This window comes from Amborella trichopoda, chromosome 5 (assembly GCF_054954075.1).
Source record: "Amborella trichopoda isolate Santa Cruz 75 chromosome 5, AtrichopodaSantaCruz75HAP2 v2.0, whole genome shotgun sequence".
Taxonomy (NCBI): domain Eukaryota; kingdom Viridiplantae; phylum Streptophyta; class Magnoliopsida; order Amborellales; family Amborellaceae; genus Amborella; species Amborella trichopoda.
The window spans coordinates 43,598,001-43,611,877 of record NC_142340.1 but is presented as its reverse complement, the minus strand read 5'-3'; the positions used below and the strand labels follow the sequence as shown (position 1 = coordinate 43,611,877).

At 36.2% G+C, this 13,877-nt stretch overlaps 1 protein-coding gene across 2 annotated transcripts; it reads left to right on the top strand.

The window, feature by feature from the left end:
• Window positions 1–585: 585 nt before the first annotated feature.
• Window positions 586–13,581, top strand: MSH7 (MUTS homolog 7). 2 transcript variants are annotated; one of them, XR_016056396.1, is made up of 18 exons: window positions 586–1,227; window positions 1,829–2,149; window positions 3,484–4,042; window positions 4,343–4,438; window positions 5,025–5,080; window positions 5,444–5,513; window positions 5,843–5,938; window positions 6,346–6,483; window positions 6,570–6,603; window positions 6,686–6,733; window positions 7,816–8,015; window positions 8,087–8,229; window positions 8,356–8,633; window positions 9,371–9,565; window positions 10,793–11,200; window positions 11,631–11,727; window positions 12,154–12,281; window positions 12,939–13,581. XR_016056396.1 is itself a non-coding variant. In XM_088868128.1 (18 exons), exons 1-18 carry the CDS (start codon window positions 653–655, stop codon window positions 13,410–13,412), a joined length of 3,900 nt encoding a protein of 1,299 aa, XP_088724254.1. In that variant the 5' UTR covers window positions 586–652; the 3' UTR covers window positions 13,413–13,581. The 2 variants fall into 2 exon arrangements, 1 of the variants encoding a protein (XP_088724254.1); XM_088868128.1 differs by having other exon boundaries at window positions 8,103–8,229.
• The last annotated feature ends 296 nt before the right edge of the window (window positions 13,582–13,877 follow it).

The window sequence follows — 13,877 nt, the reverse complement described above, 5'->3', positions numbered from 1 at the left end:
GGTGTAGTTTGCATAAGATTGCAACCTTAAACAATAAAAGTAAGGTGCACTTCCATAATCCAATAAGATGTAATTTTGGCGCAAAATGTTATTAGGATGGCCTAATAATTAATTTTCAATCTCTAATTATAAAATTTTAAATTAAAAAATGACTTAAATTAAATAGATCCATAAATATATGAAAATATTGGAAATAGACTATTCAAATAATAAAATGCAAAATGCATTATGTTTGGTGCTCAAATATTTTTATTCATACATCTAAATGACGAGAAAATCAATTAGAGGGTTATCTAACTTGTATTTTACCATATATTTTTTTGTTTTCCAACTTGCTTTTTACAATAGATATTTTTAGGTGCACCATAATTCTATATTTTTTTTTGTTGCAACTTTTTATAAGCTTTTCCCTTTCATAAATTTTATCGCGAAAAATTCGCACGAAAAGTTCGCCAAAACGTACAGCAACAGTTTAAAAGGAAATGATTTATTTCACCCCCTTCTTTTTTCCCATTTAACGCTTCCACCCTCAACCCACTTTACCACGTATTTATGGAGAGCCCACATATGATAATTCACCTAGTCTACAGGGTAAATATATTGAAAAGTCCACTTTGCCGCCAATTATACACTGCTCGAAAACCCATGTACAATGGCGCCATTCTCAACTCCATATAAACACACACCCTCGCTCTCTCTGTCTGTAAACATCTCTCTCTCTCTAAACGCTCACATCTCTATTTTTACTCTCTACAAACACTCGCATCTCTCTCTACAGACACTCGCATCTCTCTCTACAGACACTCGCATCTCTCTCTACAAACACTCGCATCCCTCCAGCCTCCGAAGCATACATCTCTCCCTCTCTCTCTCTCTCTCTCTCTCTAAAATGCATCGCCAAAAATCGATTGATTCATTTTTTAGCAAACCCTCGCCGGGAAATGAGAATTCCGGCGGGTCTACTTACGCCGAGATGCTTATCCGGCGGCGGAAAATGCAGTTCTCTACTAACCGAGTGAAGCAAACCTCAGCTGTTGCAGAGGTGTCTAGGGTTTCAAATGCGAGGGAGTTGCCATTTGTGGAAACAAAGGGTACAGATACGCCACCTGAGAAATTGCACGCTCGGCCTGTTAATTTATCAGTGAACGGAAAGAGTGATTCTATGCCTTTTGGGAATTTGATGCAAAAGTTTGTAGTGGAAGGTGAACCAGAAGTCGATGGAAAAGGGTAAATGTCATCAAACCTTTATTTTTAAGTCATTTATGCTTTATTTTTTGTTTCTTTGTGTTTTGATTAACTTTTTGTTTGGATTGATGCAAGCTTGAATATCTTGTTCACTTATTGTTTTATTAAGCGGATATTTTTCTTTTAAATTTAGTTTTTTGTTGTTTTAATCCAGAATGTGCCAGTTTTAGCTACGGATTACAACCGTTTATGTTTTTCCTTTAATTTATTTATCATCTGTGATTGATTGGATTATTGTAATAGTGTTGCCTTCATATGATATTGTGGTTTTTCCCTTGTAGTTTATTTTGTTTGGCATTTCATTTTTTGGCATTAAATTTAGAATCAAATTCAGAGAGTCTCTGTAGCTTACTTTTATCAATAGTCGGGTGTTTCTATGCAATGGCACCGTGTTCATATGATTTTGGTTCGTCTATGTAGCTTACTTTTATCAATAAAACACCAAATACAGTTTCTATTCTTCTGATGAATTGGCAGGATACTACAATTTATCAAGAAATGGCACAAAAAAAGAAAGAAGAAGAAGAAGAAGAATAAGAAGAAGATGATATCTTTCTTAACTGTTACTTATTGGCTATTGCAGGAAACAGATGGGAAAAGGTACTGTTAGTTCAAATCCAAAATTGCAACCAACTTTTGATGATGATATTGGTTTATCAAAGCAGAGAACTCCCTTTAGGCCCCCATTGAAGATTGGAGCTACTAATTTATGTGCTAGTATTAAAAATGGTGGTTCTCAAACTACTGAAACTTACCCTGAAGGCATAGAGACTCCACCAGAAAAATTGCAGGCACGGCCTCGTTCCAGCAGGTTCTTTAAAAAGGAAGAAAGTAATTCTGTGTCTTTTGAAAGCTTAATGGGCAAGTTTGTCGTGGAAGATGAACCAGAAGGGGATGAAAAAAGGTATCTTGGGAGTAAACCTTGTTTTTATTGTAATTCATGCTTTATTTTATTTAGAGAAATTTAACAAAATACTAAACCTTTCAACATTTACCCATCTGCAACTACTCTAACTCAAGACCATGTCCTTTTTATCTGTATTTTGAAATTAAATAAAAATATATCGGTAAAGTGTTTGTTCATGTACTTTTGTCAAGAAAATAAAAAACGTTAAATTGTTCATCTCTATAGAATTTCATAATTTTCCTTTTTTCTTGTTTCTTTGATATTTGTTTTTGCATGATCTGGTGTTAATTACATGTGCTGTTTATTCTGATAAGGCATGGAGTATTGTCACATATATCTGTCTGATTTATGTTTCATTCTAGTTCATACTGTTTTGTTATTTTCTTATTTCATTATTTAGCCTGAAACTGAAACTGACTTCAGTGTGTACTTCTATTTAACCAAGTGCTTCCATATTACTGTTTTCTCATGATTTTCTTCCTTATTGTAACCTATCTTAAGTTACTAATATTGTTTTGGAGTATACTATGAGACCATTTATTTTTTGTACAAGGTGGTCACAATTAATCTTCACCATTGGATGTGAAATTAGACGGCTTGAATTTATTCGATTGACCAAGCTCAAACTTCAAAGGAAATTTTCTTGAACATTGTGACACATCCAACCTATTAGATTTCACATCGGATGGTTGTAAGTAATTGTGACCTCCTTGTATCAAAGGTAAATGGTCTCATTGTATACAATCCCTATTGTTTTTCATTCTTTTTATACCAATATGGGTTAATGCTAGGGGAAAAACTAAAATGTCGACTAAAGTTTAAGTTCTTATAATTATGCTCTCTTTAATTGTTTTGGACTTGGATTAGTGTTTGATATTTCTTTTCCAGTGTGGGTTTTTGCTAGGGAAAAAACAGAAATTTTGGCTAAAGTACTGAAGCTGTATCCAATTTCATTCAGGTAATAGATAAACAAATAATGAATATGAGAAAATGAATGAGTATTCGGAAGTTAAATGTAACAGCTGTCGAAATTATGTGCCAAACAGATCAAAATTTGGCTGGCTACAGTAGCTCTATTTTTTTGTTATTGAAACAATTGTGTCTAGCACATAGGACTCTTTGACTGCACAATATAGTGTTTTACTGTGCTTCTTTAACTCAACATTGTGTAATTTAGAATGTGCTTGAGATTATGTCCTTCGCTTCTCAATGATAAGGTGATTGAGTTATTTTATTTTTAATGAGTTTTTTATTTTTTCTGATGAATTAATCAAGAACTTTATTATTTATATGAAGGGAGAGATCATAATTTTCTACTTGCCTCTTTGCAGGAAGCAATGTCAACAGGGTACTACTTGTTCAAATCTGAAATTAGAACCAACTTTCGATAAGGATGCTGGCTTTCGAAATCTGACAAACCCCTTTAGGCCTCTTTTAAAGAATGATGCTGTTGAGTTTAGTGCTGGCCTTGAAAATGGAGGTTCTCAAAGTATTGAAACTGTACGTGAGGTTTCAGGGCCAGAAACACCAGCTATGCGGCCACTAGTTCCCCGCTTGAAAAGAATCCAAGAGGAACAGTGTAACTTCAATGACATGCTTAGAGATTCTTTGACGTTTGGCTTAAACAAAAAACAAAAAATGGTTAATGATTTAGACTTAGGGCCAGGCATTGGTAGTTACTGTGGAGCATCTGAAAATATAGGCAGTAAGTTTGAATGGCTCAACCCATCATCGATAAGGGACTCAAATAAAAGAAGACCAGGTGATCCCCTTTATGATAAGCGGACCCTCTACATACCTCCTGATGCCTTAAATAAGATGTCTGCATCCCAGAGACAGTATTGGACTGTGAAAAGCCAGTATATGGATGTTGTTCTTTTCTTCAAAGTGGTAAGTTTGAATCATACTTTCATGGGTTCTCTAGTTCCCTCGTTTTTATATGGTTTCTCTTTGTATATTGAAAACACCCTTTACTGTTCCCATAGCCAACTAGTCATGACAATGTTCACAACTTCATATTGCATTTTCTATTCGCTTTCATGTCACTTAGTTGCATACATACCAAGTTTACTTTCAACGATTCTCATGATGTTTCTTGGAGTTTTTTTTAGTAAAAAATGCCTCTTGTACACAATTGGATCTCTGATGACCATGTATATTTGAATATTTCTCTTTTCTTATGCTGGTCAGGGCAAATTTTATGAGCTATATGAATTAGATGCAGAGATTGGTCACAAAGAGCTCGATTGGAAAATGACATTTAGTGGTGTGGGTAAGTGTAGACAGGTAAAATTTCTATCTTCCTGATGGCTTTTTTGGTTCAAGCAACGGCATATTTACTTTTGCAAGATGCTAATCTCTTAAAATGGATATATTTATTTCTTTCACTAATGCCCATCAATTTAACCTCTTATGAATATTGGCTGCCATGTTGCTTATGCACTCATGCTCTCTTTCATATTTATTGCAGCTCATCTCAATAGCAAGCAATTTGTTCTGCTGTTGTTAAGCATTTTAATGCTTTTCTTCTGATGATTCTGAAGGAGTTCTTGATGAAGGGGGAAAAAAATGATATAATGTGATACAGCCTATGAATTATGATCTGTTTTGCAGTTAATATGTTTGCTTTGTATTAAACGTTCAAATGGAAGTTGTAGTATAATCATGAACATGACTACTATAATTGGTTATACTCATATTCATGTTTTAGAATTTGCGTAGGGGTCCGGGTTTATCTATTTCACATGTATTGTGTCCAGCTTTCATGACTCGGACATAATCTAGCATGGCTCGTATGAATTTTTCTTTTATACTTAATATTGTAAATCCAATTTTTATGTTGATATTAATATACTTTTTACCTTGTGGGCAGGTTGGCATTTCTGAGAGTGGAATAGACGATGCTGTTCAGAAGCTGATAGCCCGCGGGTATGGATATTTTCTGTGTGACCATCCCATGGAAACTTCTAACCAGTTTACAGAAAAATGGCTCGGCCAAGGTATTCAGGCTTTGGCTGAGGCGAGTTGCTCAGGCTGAGTCTGAGTTAGAAGTTTCTAATTGCTTTCTTCTTCCCTTCCCGTGCGTTGGCAAGAGTATTGCCACTTGACTGGGTGTGCCGTGCCTAACATTTTCATGCATCTGTTTTACCTGATCTTATCCTGTTCAACCCCGTAAAACTTCTTTAAAGTGTATTAAGAATTTATTTCTCTATATTGGTCTTTTACTCTCTTCTTTTTGGGATGCTGCAAAAATGTTGTGTAATTTAACTCACTTCAGTTTTAATATGGAAGACACAAAGTTGCAAGAATGGAACAAACCGAGACAGCTGATCAAGCTAAGGCTAGAGGAGGAGCAAGTGCTGTAAGTATTTTATGGGCCTTTGGGACACATTGTATGCTGGTGTTGGCATAGATGTTGTGTTTGTGGGTGCTTTTTGCAAACTGACAATTGTATTGTCCCTTCCCAAAATAGTTTTTCATATAATAGTGCATTGGAGATTCTCTGTGCTTTTTTCCTTGTGCAACATATGTTTTGAGGGATGATATTGTCATTTTGGGCATGCACCTTTGTGTGTAGTTCAATAAGATTTTGCTATATGCCCTTGTATATATGTGCTTATTTGTGATTACTTGTGGAGTATAGGACTATGCAGGGTTCTGTTCTGCTCATAGCTATGTTTATATTTGCAGGTGATTAAGCGGAAGTTGGTTCATGTCTTTACTCCATCAACGACTTCGGATGGCAACATTGGACCTCATGCCATTCATCTTCTTGCTTTGAAAGAGGTATGCAATGTCATCCTCTGGTACTTTTCTGGAATTTGAGTGTCTTGTATTCTCTTTCGATGCTGAATGTGCCTTGTTGGTATTTTTTTAGTCTCCTGTATTTTTATGATGCTAGAAAATGCTTAAAAAATATGCTGCTCTTAAAGTACTATTTTTTTTTTTTTTTTGCTCTAGTGATGATGCAATAATCATGATCCTTAATGTTTTCTTCAAAGGTCATTAAAGCATTTTTTGGGAAGCTTAATGATAGTATGATACTAGTTATTGATGTCATGGACTCTGTGAATTATGTCACATTCATCAGCCCTTCCTAATCAGGGACATATGTGCATCAATTTTTCAAATTCAAGATACGTCTATGATAATTCTGGTTTATGTTTGAACCTGCATTATATTCTTATCTTCAGGGATGTTCTGGCCGACATGGTGGCAGTTCACCTGTTTATGGATTTGCCTTCCTGGATTGTGCTGCTTTGAAATTTTGGGTTGGTTCGTTAAGAGATGAGGCTTCTTCTTCTTCAGCATTGGGAGCTTTGCTGATGCATGTGAGTGACTTGACTTTCATCCATATGGCTTTTCTTTAAGCTTTTCAGATATGTTGTGTGGTTGACTTCCTTCCTTTGTGTTTCAGGTTTCCCCTAAAGAAGTGTTGTATGAAAATGGAGGTGAACTTCTTACTGTTGTTTCTTAATTAAGTTGATGAGATCTATTTTATTGGATGTAGTCCTGAATATTTGTTTGGTGCAGGGCTCTCGAAGCAAACTCAGCAAGCACTTAAAAGGTTTGCTTCAACAGGTGAAATTTTCAAATGAATATCTCATCTTGAAAGTTATATGGAAGAGTTTCCTGATGATAATTGTACCTCCTGGTTTATACAGACAATTTTTGCAGCAGGATGCTTGCTTGTAGCCTGTATGAATGTTTTTGTCAAATCATTTATTTGATTTCTGCTGCCTAATGTCGCATCAATGGTCAACTAATCACTATTATAAAAAATTTAGCAAACTTACTAACTAAATGAGATCCATCTGCGACGCAAACTATGGAAGAAAACTTTTGCGGCGTCCCTGCAAATTGATTAGTAGTAACCTCATTGGCTGACCAGTACTTGCTCACTTGAGCTCTGACTAACAAATAGAGATCGTCGTATTCTATTCTAAGAAATTTCAAGGACCTTATAATTGATGCAAACCAGTTTTCTTTACACAAGTGTGCTCAGTTTTCAAGCTTTGATGGCAAGGTGGATGGGGTTAAACTGAGATATTGCATACATGAGCTGATGGAGAACATAAACTGCCTTCATCTTTAGAGTCGATAAAGAGAATTGAATGACATAGAAGGAACCCACAAAATACATATGCATACTTGATGATTATTGCCTCCTTACATCATGCCATTACCTAGGGCTGCCCATTATGAAGAAAGGTTCAGTAAATTTGAGATCAGTTGCTTCATATACCCCCTTGCAATTGAAATGGATCCTATTGTGATAATTTGCAGTTGATGTGATAATTCTAGTTGCAGTTCGTACTCTAAACTTCTTAGGGTGCTGATGTTGCAGTTGATGTGATAATTCTAGTTGCAGTTTGTACTCTAAACTTCTTAGGGTGCTGACTGCTGTCAATAATTGATTTTTAGTGGAACTTATAGATGATGATTTTTTTCCTTTGTTCTTGCTATTGTTCCATTGAAGAACTCTTTGGGCTTGTCTAGACAAATTTTTTGGTAATTGATGTGGACCATTGTGAATGGGTGACATGATTTATATGTTATCAATCCAGGTGATTTTTAGGCAGTGTTAAGATGAATAATCCTCTGATTTCTGAATGTATTCATTGTTTGACTTGGAATATATTTCATTTTTGTTTCACATGCAGGTTCCACCTCTTTACTGTTGAGCCCTGTGGTACCAGGGGCAGAGTTTGCAGGTGCCTCTGAAGTTGAAAAGTTGATTCAGTCAAAGCACTATTTTGAAGGATCCTGTAACCCTTGGACTTCTGCTTTCGATGGCATCAAGCACCCAGAACTTGCAATTAGTGCGCTTGGGGGACTTGTTTGTCACCTATCTAGGTTGATGGTGAGCCTATTTGGCCATTCTGTTCTAAATTTTCACTCATACTAGTTTTAAATTTAATTTTACTGATACAGACAGCCCTGATGCCAGCTAGATGATGTTTTAAGAAATGGAGATGTTGCACCCTATGACATTTATGCAAGATGTCTACAAATGGATGGCCAAACTCTTGTGAATCTTGAGCTCTTTAATAATAATGCTGATGGTGGGAAAGCAGGTAACTTTTAACAATGTCTCCATAATTTAAATTTGTTTTAAAGGTTGAATTATTCTGGAAATTTCAAAAATATTTTTCCACAATCGTTGGGGAAGGTTAAAATTTCTTGTCTTGTTTGCCTTTCAGGCACATTGTTGAATTATCTTGATAGTTGTATTACTCCATCTGGCAAACGGCTGCTAAGAAACTGGATTTGCCATCCGCTACAGAATATTGAAGAAATTAATAATAGGCTTAATCTGGTGGAAAATCTCATGAAGCATGTGGATATGAATGTCCTCATTACACAGCATTTGCGCAAACTTCCTGACCTTGAAAGGCTGATGGGCCGGGTTAAATCTAGTGTCGGGTCGTCAGATGTACTGTCCTTGCCCTTGGTTGGAAAAAAAGTACTGAAACAACATGTAAGTATTATTGAAAGTTTTTTGGAAGTCATATTTTTGTTGTTACATGGTGTTCGGTCACCAGTTGGGTGAATGGTTTTTCATTCTTATACAATCTTACTATAACCTTGAGCATGAACGATTGAAATTTCAGTTGCTTAGTGGACTGTTTGCTTTGATGCTCTTATGTGGTATCTTAAAAAGTTGGGTTTCCTAAATCGATGATTCTTCCTGGGATGGAGGTCAGTTGGAACTATATTGCTACATTTTGGTTTCTCATGACACTAAGACATATGATTGTGTGTTTTGTGGGTAGGAAGTTCCCATTATTGATTCTGAGCCTATGTATATGTGGAGTCATTTGCGAGTTTTGAACTTCTATGCGTGCAGCTGGTTGCATGGTTTTTTTGTGTCTTTTATGCTTTCACTGCTTCTGAAGATTCAGTTAAAAATCGGTGCTCTTTGAGCCGATGTGGGACAAATTTTATCTGAATAATCTTGCTCATGAATAGTCTCTTTGTGGTTTTTATCTCTAATTGTGAGGTTTTCTGGATGGCTGGTTTAGATGTTCCCCGTGTTTTATTCTCATGGTGTTTCTAATTTTATTGGATTCACGGCACAAAATGTGTTGTTTCTCCCTGTTGAAAAGATTTTTGGAATTTTTCACAAATATTTTACATCCAACAATTCGTAGGTGCTGAAGCTTTTTCTTTTGCATGTTACGATTTTCAGCAGTTGAGTCTTTGCATGTGTTTCAGGTGAAAGCGTTTGGATCCCTCATAAAAGGCCTCCGAATTGGGATGGACATGTTGAAAGTCTTACAAAAAGAAGAATATTGGTGTTCTCAACTAGCAAACTTCTTGCCTCCTTCATTTCTGAATGGCATTAAAAATCTTGATGTCCTTCTTACTGAATTGGAAGCTGCTTTTGATGATGATTTTCCCCATTACCAGGTTGGTTTAGTAAGATTATTCTTGATGACCTAATCTTTTAAAGACACTCCCTGTTAAATTAAGTCAAGATGCATTTAATGCAGATTTGCTAAGTTATACCAGCCATGCATATACTTCTAATCTCAGGTGGCGTGTTAGTTACGGGGGTAGATATATCCATGCATACTTTCCAGAAATGTTTTTGCCACAAAGGTTTAGTTTGAATCTAATGCTTACACACATTAGCTCTCCATCTCGAATATTTTCCTGAAATGTTAAAACTTCTTCGTAACAAATAATGAAGGATTTTGTTCGACATAGACCTTGACTAGATTCAATAACAGAACAAAGTGCATGGAATAACAACAACAGGATTGATGAGTAACCTTGTTGCTTCCTTTGATTAATTTCCAAATATTGGTGATGTTTTCCTGATATTTTGAGATATATCAGGTGGGATTGGCTTCACTTTGTGACGGCAAAGACTTCAGCCTCTTAGGCTGAAAAGAAGAGTCCAACTAATGATCATTAAACTGTGTACCATTGTTATATCTATTTAGGTGGGCTTTATAAGTTCAAATGGAATTCCTTCTTATTCCCCATCTTTTTGATTTGCACTTATTTTCTCTCTTCCTTTGCTCCTAAAAACTGGCCCTCGTTTCTTTGATCTGTCTTTTAAGTAAATCAGGAAGTTGACAAGTTCTAAAAAATAAAGATGTGGAAGTACCTTTTTTATTCAGCAAACTATTGCACAACATATCGTACTTTTTTGCCTAAGAAATAATTAACATCAATTTTAAGTTGATCAAAAATAGAAAATGACTTGTGTAACATTTGCACTAATATATTGTATTTATGCGTATATTTATACTGCGTGGTTTGTTATATTATTTCTGTTCCCTTATTTTTCTGGTGCATATTTTCAATTTCTTTTAGAGTCCAGCTTTAGTTGAATATTTCTTCTTTATGGATTCTCTGAGGCTTTTATTTCCTTGTATAATGCCAAAGAATAGTGTCATCATAATTGAAATAAGTTTATGAAGATGAAATGAAGTGGTTGTTTTTAAATGTTTATATTCCTAAACTAATTGGAGAAATTTGTCTTTTTTTACTCTGCTGTAATCTTAATAACTACAGCTGGCCGAACCATGGCATTATGGCCATGACAAAAACCATGCACTGTTGTATAAATTATTTGATTATGTTCACATTCATCTTTGCATTTTTTAAGTTAAATACTTTGGCCAGGACCATAACATTAAAGATTCAGATGCTGAGACATTATCTGTTCTTGTGAATCTATTCATTGGAAGCTCTACTCAATGGTCTCAAGCCATTAATTGCCTTAGCACAATCGATGTATTGCAATCGTTTGCTGTCACTGCCAATTCATGCAATGGGTCTATGTGTAGACCTGTTTTTATGCCTCCAAGTTCTAGTTCAGGAGATGAGAACAAAGGATCCATGCTCAAGATTAATGGAGTGTGGCACCCATATGCCATAGGAGTGAATGGTAGCAGTGTAGTTCCAAATGATGTGTACCTTGGCGGAGAGATGGCTGGCTGTAACCCTAACACGTTGCTTTTAACTGGGCCAAATATGGGTGGCAAATCAACCCTTCTTCGTGCTACATGTCTAGCTGTTATTCTTGCTCAGGTTTGTTGTACGTGCATGTTTGTATGTTCTCTACTGCACTTTGTTGCATACTACCTGGTGCAATATGATAATTATCTGGGGCTGTTATGGGGAGCAGGTTTTGTGTAATTCACCTACATGGGGCATTTAATGTTTGTCAGCAACAAAATAATTTCTTTGCCCCCACAAATGACATAAGATACCTTTTTTGAAAACAAAACCAAAGAAAAAACTACCTTTGTGTTTAAGGACTCCTGCATTGAGTGCTAAAAAATCTTGAGTATGCAAGGACTTCACCATATTTTGATAGATTGTGAATGGCTTGCATAAACTTATGCTGATAAATGCATACATTCTGCTTTGTTATATGGCATGCGCATGCAAATATAACAAGATGTTGTGCTTTTTAACGTTTCGTTTTGTTTTTCTTGTTTCCCCCTTTTATCCTCAGTTGGGTTGCTATGTGCCCTGCGAATCATGTGTCCTATCGCCTGTTGATATCATCTTCACACGCCTTGGTTCAACTGATCGTATTATGTTGGGAGAAAGTGAGTATTTTCTACATAATTATGGATCTGTTAGATAAATTTTGAAAGGAATAGTTCACTAGTCTTAATATGCGCAGTTGATTGAATTTCAACAACCAAAACTGGTAATGATCAGGTAAACTCATGGGACTTTGTAGAGGTTGATACGATCTGACATATGAGATACATTAAAGTGTGTTAATTATGTAATGTATGTTTCCTGACTTGTAGTAATGAATTACAAATCTAGAATTTACAACAAGGATTGTTGATTATGAATGGTGATAGGAAACTCGTAAATTTCGATAATGAACAACTAAAATTTAAAATTATAGCTCACTCTTGAAAGCTTAGGATTTGATATTATCTTCTGAATCTTGGTCTCTATTATGGTGCTCAGATGTTCACATTCGGAATTTATTTACAAGCATTCATGTTCTTTTACAGGTACCTTTCTTATTGAGTGCTCAGAGACTGCATCCATCCTACAACATGCAACTCAAAATTCTTTAGTGGTTCTTGATGAGCTTGGTCGTGGGACGAGCACCTTTGATGGATATGCCATTGCCTATGCTGTAAGTTATTCTTTTATCAACTACGTTCTACTCTATGCGATTCACCAACATTCCCCATGTTTTCAAACACAAACACTCTTAACTCCAACAATGAAATTGGAAACAGAAATGCTGCTATCCTCCATTGCATATCATGTTTCGATTCGGATACTCTTGTCATCTTCTGGGATATTGATGACAATAATGAAGGCTGTAATTCTGCCACCTGGGACCATTAAATGTGTGGTACACTGTTGTTAGGAGTAGAGAGTTCACTATGTATGGAGAAGGATGGTTTACCCTCATTATGTTTGTTTATTCTTCTATTGTCTTAATAATGAGCTAATATACCTTTGTTCATGTTGTTGAAATATTCTTTTGCAATGGTTTTATATATTTTAGTAATGTGATATCTACACCAGAACACAGAAGGGATTGTAGAGCGTAAAATCTTTGAAATCAGTGTAATGTAAACAGTAAATTTGAAATGAATTTCTGAAAACTTTCACAGAGAGAGAGAGAGAGAGAGAGAGAGAGAGAGAGAGAGAGAGAGAGAGAATAGAACGTGTATTTCTGTTTGTCAGACCTAAGCATCATAACACTAGTTACCCCTACGTCATTTTATTATTGCTGTGGTCTAATATTCTTTTTTTCCGTGCGGCTAATTTGTTTCATCAGGTTTTCCGGCATCTCATTGAAAGAGTTCACTGTCGATTGCTCTTTGCCACTCATTACCATTTTCTCACCAAAGAGTTCGCCTCACACCCTCATGTGAGCCTACAACATATGGCTTGTATCTTCGAACCCAAAGATGAGGTAACCGATGATAAACAGTTGGTTTTTCTTTATAAGCTTGCTTCAGGGGCTTGTCCAGGTAGCTATGGCACACAAGTTGCTCTAATGGCTGGGATCCCAAATAATGTGGTTAAAAGAGCCTCTAATGCAAGCCTCTTAATGAAGTCTAAGATTGGAGATAGTTTTGCAATGAGTGAGAAAAGGGCAGAGTTCTCTACTTTACATGAGGAATGGTTGAAGGAGTTGTTGGGTGCTTCAGGAATGAGAATGAGTGGATTCAGTGAAGATGGGTTTGATACATTGATTTGCCTGTGGCATGAATTGAAGAGTTTTTACCAGGGTAGTGAGAGAAAGTAGAGGCTTGTGTAATGGTTTGTATAGTTTTGTGATGTTGCGAGTTTTGGCTGAATGGAAGCAAAAATTGGAGGTTGTTGCAGACCTTTTCCCTGTAGGTTTTTGATGTTCAGGACTTTTGCTGAATGGAAGGGAAAGGAGGCCCGTAGAGGCCTCTGTCTATTCGATTGCAGCCTCTCTCTCTCTCTCTCTCCCTCTCTCTCTCTCTCTCTCAAGCACACACATATTACTTTCAGCACACGAAATTAAGGCCAATTGATCTCTCTGCCTCCCTCCCACTGCATTTGCTTGGAGGTATGTTTCTTTCTTGGATTAATCTTGAGGGTGCAATCTCTGTGTATCCTTTCTGACCTTTTTATGCTTCAATTTATTCTTTGTTGGCCTCTCCAAACCTGGGAGAAATTAACTTCTTGCCTGTTATTGCCGTTGCAGTCACCAAGCAACATATATTGCTTACTACACTCGAGA

Coding starts and splice junctions, on each gene's coding strand:
- MSH7 (XM_088868128.1), top strand. CDS start 653: ATGGCGCCATTCTCAACTCCATATAAACACACACCCTCGCTCTCTCTG. Junction 2,150..3,483: donor CCAGAAGGGGATGAAAAAAG/GTATCTTGGGAG, acceptor GCCTCTTTGCAG/GAAGCAATGTCAACAGGGTA. Junction 5,081..5,443: donor CAGAAGCTGATAGCCCGCGG/GTATGGATATTT, acceptor TTAATATGGAAG/ACACAAAGTTGCAAGAATGG.